At 41.0% G+C, this 14890-nt stretch overlaps 1 protein-coding gene across 8 annotated transcripts in view; it reads left to right on the forward strand.

Moving 5' to 3' along the window:
* The first annotated feature begins 610 nt into the window (after nucleotides 1-610).
* The window catches only part of celf1 (cugbp, Elav-like family member 1), a 39706-nt gene continuing 25426 nt past the window's right edge, over nucleotides 611-14890 (forward strand). For 6 of the 8 annotated variants that reach the window (XM_034215094.1, XM_034215111.1, XM_034215104.1 and 3 more), the window contains exon 1: nucleotides 611-721. In XM_034215094.1, the coding sequence (XP_034070985.1) occupies nucleotides 705-721 (17 nt within the window). In that variant the 5' untranslated portion in view covers nucleotides 611-704. The remainder of the gene's footprint in view (nucleotides 722-14890) is intronic. The other 2 variants (XM_034215114.1, XM_034215156.1) reach the window with 2 other exon arrangements.

Consider the following 14890-nt stretch of genomic DNA (forward strand, 5'->3'; position numbering starts at 1 on the left):
TCACTTACTTAATTCTTGTGCTGAAGAATTCACTTTTATATTGAATATTACTTTAGCTGGTACATGTGTTTTCTTGTAAAGATGTTGCTTCTGCATGATAACATTTTGCACTGAACACTGAACTGGTGTTGGATACTGCTTGTATAATGCTTACATTTCAATTTAGAGTCTAATTGCTCTATTGTAGTTCCTATTTAATTACACTTTTTTTTGTTTTGGCTCTTTTATATTAATGTATTCTTTATTTTGACCTTTCTCGATGTAAGATATGTATTTATCTTCTCTGCTGCAACACCAACATTTTCCTTCTGGCCATCAATAAAGGTGATCTGATCTTTTAATAAAACATGAAGCTGATGAAGCTGGACAGACTGTCTGGAGATGATCAGGCTGTTCCTTAGTCTGGACTGTACCACGTCCCGCTCTAACTCAGGGAGCTGTCAAGTGCACTTTCACTTCCCTTTGAGGAAAACTACGAATCAATTCAAGGTAATGCGCAATGTTTAACATTAAAGTAGAACTCTACATAAAGTCAATACAACTTATGCTGAAGGAAATAGCCCTTATCATGTTGGCTCTGCTCCCCCCCCCCCCCCCTGTGGTAACGGTTCAGAGAGACTTCCATTTTACACGGTGACTGCGAGCTGAACCTAAAGTGACAGAGCACAACTTCTCCAGTGTAGCAGCCCGCCTCTCCAGACAGCATGCTTAGCGTTAAACTGTAAGCTGACCAGACCAACACGACATTTAGTTTTAAGTCAAATTAACAGTGGCGTAGAAACACGGGTAAGTTTGAAATTATTAGACGCTGTTGTAGCTAGCTAACGTTACCATAACAGTCCCAGTGTGTAGCTGTCAGTTGTTGTCTTAATAATGAAGCTCGCGTAGGCTTCGTAAGCTTCGGCGTAGTATCCACTGTTACTGTTATGGGTTGAACGGCAGTTAAATATGACAGTAATGTGTTTATGAAATGACGTCATGTTAGAGTTGCTGTGGTTTACAGCAGTAGGGTATGATGTCAGCTGTTTGAGGAGCCGTGAAGCAGCCCAGGTAACGTTACGCTTCGCATTTCAGAGGTCTGTTAAAGAGAATGTTACCAAACCCGGAAGTGGCCACCGTCACTCCTCTCTGTTAGCATGTCCCTCACAGGACCCTGCTGAAAGGCTGGTTCTAAACACTTCTGGCATAAGGTATTACTGTCTAAATACTTTTTTCTTCATACTTTTCAAGAGTATGTCTAATGCTAAGACAGCACTCAATTATCTAAATTACTTTGAGTTATTAAGACCAAATGGCTTTGGGTATCAATGTTTGCCTTACCACATTTGTTTATTTATGTTGTCATACAACTGAACTAGTCATGAAATCGTTTTTATTGATGGACCATGATATGGTGCAAAATGCAAGAGCGTGTAAAACCTGATGTGAGCACAACATCTGAGTTTAGGCATACATTTACACTTGTATAAAATATCCACGTATCTGTGAACCAAATTTGAAGTCACAGAAGAAAAAGTGTTGTAGCTTGTAGAAAAAAAATGAACTTAGTGATGAAATGTTCACTTGCAGAATTATTTATTTTTTTAAAATATATTTTCCATTACAACTGCAACTTGGTTATTACAACCTCTCAAATCAGTCATTACAACTTCACAAATCTGCTCTGTGGCAGACAGTATACATCGGCGGCCTTGACTTTTGCTACACTTCTTGCTATGAATGTGTCGCTAAAGTAATTTTCACCTGTAGAGGAACATGGGGAGAAAGGGGGGTTGGAGCGAAAGGGCGGAGCTATCAGAACGAGGAGGCGCAAACTCGGGTCAGTCACACAGCCATGTCAGGTCGAACCGGATGACTGTGGGGCCCCGCATGTTGCCCCTTTCACACCAACGCGGTTCCAGGGCCGGTTCAGAGCTTGTGCCTGATAAGCACTGGTTTTTCCTGTTCACGCCGCAGCGGAGCCGGCTCTTTTCCCCGAAAACCCGTTCTTACCAAGCTCGAAAAAAGTGTCGGTCTAGTCTAGAGGCAAGAACCGCATACGTCACGCTTACGTCGGAGGGGGGCGAGATTAACCTGAGCTAACAGTTTATGGAGTGTAAGGCAAATACAAGTTGAAACAAGCAGTAGTTCAAAGTGACTAGAACGCAACCACACACTTATAAAAGAAAACACACTTTATAAAGTCAGGCAACACTAACCAGGCTTCGTGTGATTCTGTTTATCTGTACCTTACGTTGACCATCCGTTCACTGTTATTGATCTTTGTGGAGGGGGCAGACGTTTTGCTTTGTATTATAGCAGCTATCAGATGGAATCAATACATGGGCTAGACAGGTTGTCATGTCCGACTATCAATTCAATTCAATTCAATTCAAAACCTTTATTTATCCAGGTAAAATCCCATTGAGATCAATGATCTCTTTTTCAAGGGAGACCTGCAGCAGTAGGTTCCACAAGAAGACATACAAACATAAACAACAGAACAACAAAAGGACATCATACAGCAAAATGTACAGGGATTACAATTTACATATTTAACCACAAGTACAGGTACCAACAGCATCTGATTGTGTAGCATCCAACCGAGCTTTAAAAACATGTAGTGGTACTAGCTTGGTAATTTTCCATTCTTTTTGCAGACTGTTCCATGTTAGTGGAGCTGCACATCTAAAAGCTTTCTTCCCTAAGACAGTCCTAGCACTTGGCACATTTAATAAAACCACAGCATGCGATCTCAGGCAATAAGTACTTTCAATTCGCAGAGAGATCAGGGAGCAGATATAAGATGGTAGTTTATCCAACATGGCTTTGTAAATGAAAAAGTACCAGTGACTGAGCCTCCGTACAGTAAGTGATGGCATAACCGCCTTGGTATACAGGGTACAGTGATGCGTAAGTGCTTTACAATTTGTCAAAAATCTCAGTGCACTGTGATAGGCGGCATCTAACTTGCTCAGGTAATTGGCAGGTGCATTCATATACATCAGATCACCATAATCCAGCACAGGTAAAAAGGTCACAGTGACTAGCCTTTTCCTGGCCTCAAGCGAGAAACAGGACTTGTTTCTGTAAAAGAAACCTAGCCTAACCCTCAGCTTTTTCAGCAGGTTATTGACATGACGTTTAAAAGTGAGACAGTCATCAAGCCAGATACCCAAGTATTTGTAACAGGTAACCACTTCAAGTTGTATTTCTTGCGTAGTTACAATATCCAAAGCAGTCTCTGGTGTATTTTTAGCTTTAGCTTTAGAAAAGAGCATTACCTTGGTTTTATCCACATTTAAAAGAAGCTTAAGCTCAGAGAGCTGAGCCTGAATAATGTTAAAAACAGCCTGTAATTTAACAACAGCCTCGTTAATCGAGGGACCTGCACAGTACATAACGGTATCGTCCGCATAAAAATGTAAGGTTGCTCCTTCGACATTTTCACCTAAACTATTAATATATATAGAGAATAATAGCGGACCTAAAACTGAACCTTGTGGTACACCATTAGTGATGTTTAACCACTCAGAAGACAGCCCATCAAAGTGAACACATTGGGACCTTTCAGAGAGGTAGTTCACAAACCACCCCACTGCATGGCTGGACATGCCTATACTGACCAGCCTTTGCTTCAAAATGCGATGATCGACAGTATCAAAAGCTTTGGATAGGTCAACAAATAGAGCTGCACAACTCTGCTTATTATCTAAAATACTCGTAATATCATTTACAAGTAGAATCATAATGAAAAATACGCCGGTAAAATGTGTCTGTAGAAAACGGCTTATGCCACAAGTTAAAGCAACAAGTAACCTAGTCAATATAGTCAGTGTAGCTTTGGTTGCTATGCTAACATCACCCATTTTATACCAGAGAAACTTTCATAACAGCGTTGTGATGCCAAACAGCGTCAATTCAGACTGACACACATTCACTTATGGGGAATTGGGGATATTTATCAGCTGCTTGTGTGACAGTCGGACAGTGAATACTTTAGAGTGGCCGCTGCTGTGAGTTAATGCCGCTGTAACACATTAATAAGCAATGAACCACGGCACTCTAGAGAAAAGGTTGGAGAAGTAGTTATTTAATTTAATCTGGCTTCGTATGATTAAAAGTAACACGATCATCGACCCGACGCAGTCCCCCATTGTTGTTGTTGTGAGCGAAGCACGGAGCTAGAACGTGAGCTGCGTTGGTGTGAAAGGGGCAACAGTAGTCACTTGTTTGTGTGTGACTGACCCGAGCTTGGGCCTCGTCGTTCTGATATCTTCGCCCCTTCGCTCCAACCCCCCTGCCTCCACCCACATCTACACATGCATTTCCAAACATTCGGTCTACTTACGCTGTAAAATGTATTATCTCTTCGATTTCCACACGGCATCTATTGCACTCTGTCCGTCCTGGGAGAGGGATCCCTCCTCTGTTGCTCTCCCTGAGGTTTCTCCCATGTTCCCTTTAAACTGTGGGTTTTCTCCGGAAGTTTTTTCTTGTACGATGTGAGGGTCTAAGGATAGAGGGTGTCGTTTTTCTCATACTGATATTCTGAACAATCTGTGCTGTTGTATTTACTGTATATTGTCCTTACTGTAAGGTAATTATTATATGTACAGCACTTTGGCTCGACCAAAAATCGTTTTTAAAAATGTGCTATATAAATAAAACTTGATTTGATTTGATTTACAGGTGAAAATTACTATTATCGCAAGAAGTGTAGCAAAAGTCAAGGCCGCAGATTCGTCGATGTATACTGCCACAGCGTAGATTCGTGAAGTTGTAATGACTGATTTGAGAGGTTGTAATAACCATGTTGCAGTTGTAATGAAAAATATATTTTTCTGCAAGTGAACATTTCATCACTAAGTTCATTTTTTTTCTACAAGCTACAAAACTTTTTTTTTTGCTGCTCACATCAGTTTTTACAAGCTCTCGCATTTTGCACCATATACCTTCATACATGACAGCTACCCTTTTATCACCAGCTGTGTTTTGACTAAATCATTATTTATCCTGTGGACATTTTGTGTCACAACTAACTTTATTTAACTGGCCTGAGTCACAATAGAGTTTTAGCATTGCTTTGTTTCCCCGGTGCACACTGAAACACAGACCCAAACTCTGCCTTACCCCTGGATTCCACCGGGTCCGTCTGCGCCGCGTCACGGGGCTGCGTCGCTGTTTTGGTCCGGCCTCCTCCAGCGTCATAACCCACCGGGCGCGTTTCAGAAGCGGAGCATCTTGCGTGCCGGCTCAGAGTTTTTGTTGATTTGGGCATATTTCCTGGACAGGCTACTTCGTGCAGACAAAGTTAATAATAATAATAATATTCCAGTTATAAACTATATGAATCAATTATGTGTTGCTGTATTTTAGTGGTAAAAAAATGCATTCATCATCATAATTATTCTATATATATAATTTACACAGTGCCTGTAAACCGGAGGAGAACGCTGGCATTTCTCCTCCTACTTGAAAGAGTACGGAGGGATAGGGTCTGCAAATTAGTTTATTTTGGGGATTGACTGGATGCTCCGGTCCACTTCCTGCCCGGCGCTATGCAACGCGTCGCGTCGAAAATTGCATCCTATTTTTAGCGGAGCCCAGCGCCGAGACGCTTTTGGGACGCTTCTGGGACGTTTCTGAGCCGTAACGCGACGCGTCTGGTGGAATAGCACCCATTGACTAGAGTGGTTGCGATTGTGGTGAACGCTGCGGCGCAGCCGTAACACGGCACAGACGGACCCGGTGGAATCTAGGGGTAAGTCTGGAGAAAATGCTCTAAAAAAAGAGGAATAAATGTATTTACAAATGTTTCCGGCTTAATATCTTAGAATGAGCGCTTGCTGTTGAGTCCTTACTGCTGCTGAACTCGAAAGGTCAGGATCCTTGAGTGTCACTGCAGTCCAGTGGCGGTTCTACGGGGTGGCATGGGGTGGCAGCTGTCACCTCAGAAAAATGCCTTGCCACCCTAGTTGGCAGCTTTGTTTTGAAAGAAAAGTTGTGGCTCATCGGACAAGGGAGAATATCTCTAATGTCAGAGTATTTTTGGTTTACTGTCCTATAGTATACATTGAAATGATTTCAAACCTGTTTATCCCAATAATTATAAAGGAGTGCCTTGGAAATATGTGTTTAATTGTGATCAAAACGTTTGAGACCCACTGAGATAAAGACTAAAGTTAACTATCTAAACAGAACACTCAGAGTCCTTTACCTCACTGAGCTGTAGTTATCAGCCTCTCAGTCTGACTGGAGAGGACTCTCCCTCCACATTATTGTAGAAACATCTTCTTCCGTTAGAGCAGCTAGCACCAGATTCTAATAACAACAGCGCCGGTACCGGTGCGCCCTCCCTCTCTCCCTCGCTCGCTCCCACGCTCACTCGCCCTTTGGCTGTGAGCTGCGGTTGCCAGATAAGCCAACATCCCCCATTTTCATCACTTACAGCGCCCATCGTACAGGGCAAATGAAACGTGTAACCGGGATGAAAAGGGTGTTACATTTACTTAATTATGAATATTGTTACATCAAGCCCGAAAATTAGGATGAGCACCAACGGTCAAACATGATTTTTTCCCTCCCAGAGCTACCAGTGCAGCGCCTCCCCAGATCTGGCGCCCTAGGCGAACATCTATAACGCCAGTGCTACGGGCCGGCCCTGACTGTGGACCTCTGTGGACCTCTGTCGCCTGTCAGCGCAACTTACATGATGCCGTTTAAAAAATATAATAATAAAGGGCGGTGCCGGCCGTCAGCGAACCGAGCCGGCCTTTCTGCGCGACTGTCACTCAAATGCGGGACATAGTCTCAATTTGTGGGACGTGGGACAAATGATAAAAATGCTGTGTGCAGTCCCGCAGAAAGAGGGACACTTGGTCACCCTACACACACACACGGTGCTGCCCCTCACTCACACACACGCTTCAAATCATCAAGTTGCATAAATACTTGAGCTATGTTTTTATTATAATTACTGTGAAATGTATTATGTTTTCGTCATTATTACAACAAATACACACTTGCAACCGATAACACTGGCAATGCTTTAAATATTTATTAGACTATTCAAAAAAATCATGCTTAAAAAAAGTGGGGACTCTAAATAAGTGGGGGGACGGCGATCCCCCGCCTCCAACGACCACTACACCACTGTTTAAGATGATGACCTTACGTGTGTAAAACATTTTTCTTCTTTGTGGGGGTCTGCCCCCAAAAAACAGTTTCAAGTCCTGAGAAAGTCAAATAAGACGGTGTGTAAAACTGCACTGCCCAGCCAAAAAAAAGTAACCACTTTGATTTAACTAGGCCAGTAGGTAAAGACTTTCCACTGGATAATAACTGCAGCGATGTATATGTTTTAGCTGAATACACGTTTTTTAACCCTAACTGATGCAGTTAGTCACTTCTTTAATGTTTGTTCTTTCTGATGTAAAGTCAAGGTTGTAACTGTTTGCAATGAAGTTGTGGGGCGCTGAACTGTTCCTTTGATTCTTTTGATTGATAGTAATTACTTGTCTTGGAAATTTGAGCAAGCATCTTGAGGAACAAAAAATATAGTTTATTTAACAATAACACTGAATATGTGAATCATAACAGGGATTGACAGCTGATAGGAATAATATGATTGTTAATAGTATCATATTCATTCAGACAAACACCGAGGAGACAGTTAATGAATGTACTTATTGCAGCAGTCTGCATAGATTTGGTACCCCTGCTGGTCTAAGAGTGAAACAAACTCATTCAGTTATTGTTCAGTTAAAATTAATTAAATTAGGTCTGCCACCTTATATATTTATATGTAAGGCTTTACTGATGTGCCAAAAATAATGTCACATAATGTTATTGAGTTAAAATATCAATATTGTGGCTTTCAAAGTTAACATTGATTGATATGACTGCGATTAAATCAGCATATACTTCTGCCAGGGGATGCCACCCCTTAAATTCTCCTGCCACCCTCTCGCCACCCCATGAATATTTTTCTAGATCCGCCCCTGCTGCAGTCCAACATCCTTCAATCATTTGTTTTCCAGTTGGCCAATCAAGGTTATTAAGTTAAAATGCCTTGTAGCATCATGCTAGTTGTACTCATTACATCACTAAGTATTTCATTGTCCCATGTACCTGTTGCAACACATGTTTAAAAAAGAAATAATTTGAACAGTATTTATTTTTAAACCTTTCAAATTCTTAGCAATAAGCAGTCCTGAGGCCTGTACTATGAAGCCGGATTTTCACTTAGCGAGCTAACTTCAGGCTAAACTCTGGGTTTCCGGTCCTACGACGCTGGTTCTCTTTTTACCGGGCTAGATCTCCATGGTATCTTATGCTGAACGGCTAACCTGGGGCCTATACTACGAATCTAGTTCAACATATCCTGGATATGTTTTGAGTTATCCGGTTGACTTAATCCAAAACAAAGCCGCTCTCGCTAAACTGTCCTACGACGCTGGTTATCAACTCGATCGCTCAAGCCAGCCGTGTCCTATCTAGTTAGGTGCGCATTCACATGAAAGGGGTGGTATCTGGAGCATTCAACCAATCACAAACATGGAGAAGCGTACTGACAGCGCAGCGTCATACTTCCTGAATGAAAAGTCAACTATAATATTAGTCAAATGTGAAGAAGTTAAACTTTAAACATCCATGACTTAAACACTTGATCGAGGATCAAAGCCACATAGCTGCACCTGCAAGGTGAATACAGCTGGTAACAGAACAAGTGTTTGAATGAGTACATTAACAGGTGTAGACACGATCTGACTTTAATTACATTTGTCTCGAGTGTTTCGTCAACTTAATGTGTTGCTTAAAATAATACTTCTGCATACAGTATGTGACACTGTGAGTGCTGTACGGCCAGATACGGCTCAGCTGACTCAGATAAGGAGATATATGATACATTATGATGTGATATGAATGATAATGGGACACATTGACGTCTGCACTCACAGTGCCACGGACTGTACGTAATGTTACTTTGATCCGGTTACTTATGTTGTGGCAGATATTCAATTAAGCTTTCTTAACATAATAGTATAATAGTTATAATAGTCAGATTGCTCTGAAGATGGGAGGTGATATTCTATTCATTTTCACGTTCACACAGTCGATGATTTTGGCCGGCCGTCTTTCCTGCAACGGCAGTTTAAACTGTATTTCCTCCGCACACTGAGCTCTGATTGGTCAGCAGGCAGGCGGAGTCGATCTCTTATCTTGGAACCTATCCTGCTCCGGAGCAGGCTAGCCGCTCAGCATAAGTTAAAAGTGTACCAGCTTCGTAGGACCGGAAATCCCTGAAGTTAGCTTGCTAAACGAAAATCCTGATTCGTAGTATAGAGTGGCGAAGTCACGCCCATCTACTTCTGCCCCATGGGACCTTATTTCTGAAAAATTATGTATTGAAGTCAATGGAGAGAGAAAACTTATCTTTCGATCCCGTTTGAATTGTGCCATGAATTACACATATGATGTTTGTCAATCTTAAAATATAATTTCCATGTAAAAAAAGTCACAGTTTGTCTTAAAACTGTTGGAATATAAGACTAAAAATACGCAACCACAAAGACTACAAATCCCAGAGTCGCGTATATTAACGTTAGCAGTGGCGAGCCGTGACTTTTATACCTAGGCCCTCTGACCCCCCTCTTCCCTCGAAAGAAAAGAAGCGATATTACGTCACAGCGTATACTTCAGCGGAATATCAAAACAGCGGCCCGGGGTGCAAAACGCATCAATGACAGCGACCCTCTACCACACAAAACAACACAATTTATATAAACACCTATCATGACAGGGCACCCACAGCCAAGTAACAATTACAAATGAATTAAGTCGGCACGGCGGCCCACATTGAAAATGACTTAGGCCTACCTTTGATGATCAAATCACTTAAACACAAAGTCCATCCTCCTGTCCTTTTGGATGAAGCACTTGCGGGTCATTCAGCTGATCCTTTGCCACTCCAGTTTATCATTGTAACTCAATCTTGAAAATGACTCGGTTAATAATTTTGCAACGATGTCATCACTATCACTGAAGTGAGCCATCATGAACGAACTTATGCTAATCATAAATCTATCCATCATAAATCTATCGATTTAGATTTATGATTCTAAAAGTAGGGTAGACATGTGGATATTATCCGGCTGAACAAAACGTGCATTTATCTAACAGACCTTATTTCAAGCTATTTTCCAAAATCCTATCGAGAAATCCCATTGCTTTCTGTCGAGGGAATCCGAGCGAAGCTTACTTCCGGGTTTTAGGATGCGTCACTGCACCACTTGCATAGACCTCACAGCGGGCGGAACTTGTCATAAAGTCCGCGAAAATAAAGCCCGCCCATTTAGAGGGAAGATATGATTGGTCAATTGTACTGTCATTTGACATTACTCTCTCGTTGAGTTACTATAGCTGGCCCTCTGTGAATGTAGAGAGGGACCAACAAGCCCTCCCGTCTTCACATAACTCGCAGAGACGGCATTTAACCCTTCACATTCCAACAGAAACTGAACAGGCAGATTCGAAGGATTTATTTCTTTGGAAATATTATTTTAAATACAATTAAATCAAGTTATTTTGGTAAAACTAATGAAAAATGTAACGACAAAAAAATATTAAAAAAAATATTTTAAAAAAAATGTTTTTTTTTTTTAATGTTTTAAAATATTATTTTTTAGAATATCTTAGGCCCTCACAGAGGGCCCTGACGGCTCGCCACTGAACGTTAGACATTACACTCGTGTTACTCACCAAAACCTTGTAAAACCGGTCCCGCATGCTGGCTCTTACGTAACCGACTAACTCCCCTTGTGTGTATGTACAGTTCTCAACATGCCCAGACTTGGAGTGATTTTCACCTCTTTTAATACTTTTCACTTAATTCTGAAAGAAAGAGGGGAAATGTGCTAACGTGACGGCCATCTTGGTGTTGGTGACGTATGCAAGACCAGAGTTATAGTTCATTGAGCGCTTCACACAAACAAATGTGTTACTTCACAGTTTTACGACACATTTTTATTTGTTTGACTTGCAAAATTATCTTTTAAATTGACAAACATCATATGTGTAATTCGTGGCACAATTCAAACGGGATCAAACGATAATCTTTCTCTCTCCATTGACTTCAATAAATACTTTTTCCGAAATAAGGTCCCGTGGAGGTCCACCGGAAGGGGAGGGACTTCGCCACTCTATAGGCCCCAGGTTGGGTTGCAGGCTAAGAGATCAACTCAGTGAAAGCACTGCCTGCTGACCAATCAGAGCTCAGTGTGCGGAGTTTAAAGCGATCAAGTCATATTACAGGAGAAAGGAAATACAGAAAAGCTGCCGTTGTAGGAAAGACGGCCGGCAAAAATCACCGACTGTGAACGTGAACATTATTAGAATATCACCTCCCATCTTCAGAGCAATCTGACTATTATAACATTAGCGTTAAGAAAGCTTACTTAAATATCTGCCACAACATAAGTAACCGGATCAAAGTAACATTACTGTTACATTGTTAACATTGTTAACATTACATTACACTGTGAGTGCAGACGTCGATGTGTCCCATTATCATTCATATCATATCACATCACAATGTATCATAGGGCTGTGCAATTAATCGTATTTTAATCGCGATTACGATTATGGTTTGCGACGATTAGGAAAACAGCATAATTGACAAAATACGATTATTTTGCTGGGTGCGCTTTCGCCCCTCCCTAAAAGCCCACTCGGCCACGTGGGAGTGACATGTGTTGTGAGTGTTTAGCGCAAGCGAAGATGTCAGAACAAGAGCAGCAACTAGTTAAAAAGAAGGGTCGCGGGGAGATTCACAGTCGATCGCGAGATGTGTCTAAAAATAGAACAACAATATTCTGTTTTATCGTTAATGTCCTGTAACATAATGTTCCCGTGCCAGAATAATGCACTTGAACGCATCAAAGCTTTGTGATTGGCCGGCCTCACCCCATGTGTCCGGGCGTGGCTGGTGAGCAGTGCACTAGTTCGCTGACGTTGTCCGTGTCAACAGCATGGATGGTCAACAGGAGTGACAGTCCGCACACACACAAGACCGCAATTATGGCAGAAGCAAAAAAGCCCAAAATATATAATTTTCACTCCGAGTGGGAGGATCATTATTTTTGTATCTATTCCAATTCAAAGTCCATCTGTCTCATCTGCAATGCGAGCGTGACTTTATCGAAGAAGGGTAATTTAGGAGCGGCATTTCAAAACAGTGCACAAACGCTACGAGACGGAATTCCCTCCTAATTCTGCCCTACGCTCCAAAAGGGGAGGGGCCTGAGAGCACAGCTAAATGCACAGCAGTCCATTTTCACCAGGCCCAACACCAAGAGCAAGGCTGCTACCAGAGCATCTTATCGTGTCAGTCACGTTCTTGCGAAACACATGAAGTCTTTCGAAGACGGCGAAGTTATGAAAGAAGCTTTCCTGGAGGCTGCGACGCGCTTTTGTGGGACAGTAAAAATAACAGCAGCATTTCAACAGGTTTTTGATATAATAAAAACTCAATTTAGATACTGTTATTAATCTGCTGTAAGTTTTAGTTTGTTTGAATTTATTCATTATAATTATTGTACAAAATGGTATAAGAATGCAAACATTAAGATCTGTTCTGTTTAAATTGATTATAGTCTATCAGTTCAGAAACTAGTGTTGCTTGCATCCTATTTTAAAGGCATTTCTTTTTATACTCTAATAAAATACAACAAAAAATGGGTTTGATTCTATTAATGTTGTCTTTTTTATTGCACTGTTGCTGCAGCAGATTACTGTGTAGCTTCAGATCTGAGTTGTCTTATTAGTAAGCCTAATTTATACTTTTGTAGCAACACTATTTTTATATAATGGCAAAGAAAGGGTTCTTCAGAGTCTTTTCCTTTTTTCCTGTGTCATATGTGGCAGCACTGCCACAAGTTCCTCTTCAGAGAGGGTCTTCAGTACAGGTGGCAATATAATATACAGCCTGGTATTTCTTGCAAAAAATCTTTAAGAGATGACACGAGCAGTCCTACCAGCATTTGCCATGGTGGCCTAAACATTTTTATTTGGTCTTAAATTGTAGTTCAACATTTATTTCCTGTTACTTCTGGACCATGACGGTTGGCCAGTCTTCAACGTTTAACTGAGTGGAATATGTTGAATATGTTTTACCAAAATGTTGGCTATATGTTAAGGAGTTTTCAGTAGGTTGTGACAGTGCACTGCAACATATTTGATTTCATTTTATTTATTTTTATTTATCATATTAATATATGTTTAGTATGGTTTTGGAAGTGCGCTCCAACACATTTATTGATCTTGTTTATTGGTAAAATATTATTTGTTTTAAAGTTCAATAAATGGTCAATGAATAATCGTCAAAATAATCGTGATATCAATTATTGACCAAATAATCGTGATTATGATTTTTGCCATAATCGCACAGCCCTAATGTATCATATATTTCCTTATCTGAGTCAGCTTCTTGAGCCATATCTGGCCGTGCAACAGTCTCACAGTGTCACATACTGTATGCAGAAGTATTATTTTAAGCAACACATTAAGTTGACGAAACACTCGAGTCAAATCATAAACCTGTTAATGTACGCATTCAAACACTTTTCTTTTACCAGCTGTATTCACCTTGCAGGTGCAACCATGTTGCTTTTATCCTGGATAAAGTGTCATGGATGTTAAAAGTTTAACTTCTTCATATTTGTCTAATATTATAGTTTACTTTTCATTCAGGAAGTATGACGCTGCGCTGTGATTGGTCAAATGTTGCTAACCCCGCCCCTTTTATGTGAACGCGCACTCAGTCGGACAGAGAAACCAGGGCTGCAGTCGAATAGTCCATTTAGCTTAGGAACCTTCCTAACGGAGTGAAATGACCCGGAAGTCCCTCAGTGGCAGCCATGATAAGTGCCGTTCGAATTCTCTAGATGATAGGAAAGGAGGTTTCAAACTTCCTTTATAACCTCCTTTAGCTTAGGAACCACTGGACCTCCCTAACCGAAAGGAGAGGAGAAAATGCTGCCCCACAATGCATTACAGCCGCAGCATTTGCCGTCACTCAACAGTCGGCCGTTCACGGAAACAACCGATTATGACGGAGAAATGATATCATGAAAGTTACGGTGCTTATTAAGCTTTTTGAAACGTAGGTGGTAAGTTGCCAAAGTGCTTTGTTCTGAACGTTCATCAGTATTATAATCAAAAAGAGAAATATGAACGTTAGTTTTTACTGAAATGATCAAATAAAGTCAACATTTCACAGTCTTTACTGAGCTGTGGGGTTTGTTCAACTTTTAAAAGATGTTTGAATGGTGATATACACAGTGATAGATGTTAAGGCCTAACGTTTATAATAAATACATTTGTATTGATTTTAAGATCTTTTCATAGTTCATACAATCATACGTATTGGGATCATTTGTATTAATGTGGACCGGAGGTAGAGGGTGACGAGCAGAAGTTTCACTTTCCTTTTTTATTTCAATTCCAACTTTGGTCATGAAGAATATGTTTCTCTGTTGTCCACGTTCATAAAGCATAAAGCAACAGCATCAGAGCACGGTGCAGAGTCTCTAGATGAGTTTACAGTAGTCCCTCGTTCTTATTAAACATCCATGTTGTAGTCCGCTGTATAGAAAACTAGTTTCCATAGTTTCCCCACAGCAGCAGACGCACATTCATGACGTCCGCTGGAGCATCATAAACACGTCGGATAGTGAAAGTGCATTCGGATTCTCTAAAGTACCGCAGTCTCTTCTCCCACGTCCTTTTGACTTCTCCTATCCACTATCCCTTAACCCCGTGACGTTTCACTCAGAGGTCAAGGAATAGGAGATAGGGTTAGAATTTAGGAGCTGATTTTTGGATTATCCGACTGCAACCCCTGGCTTGA

This window comes from Gymnodraco acuticeps, unplaced genomic scaffold, assembly GCF_902827175.1.
Source record: "Gymnodraco acuticeps unplaced genomic scaffold, fGymAcu1.1, whole genome shotgun sequence".
Taxonomy (NCBI): Eukaryota; Metazoa; Chordata; class Actinopteri; order Perciformes; family Bathydraconidae; genus Gymnodraco; species Gymnodraco acuticeps.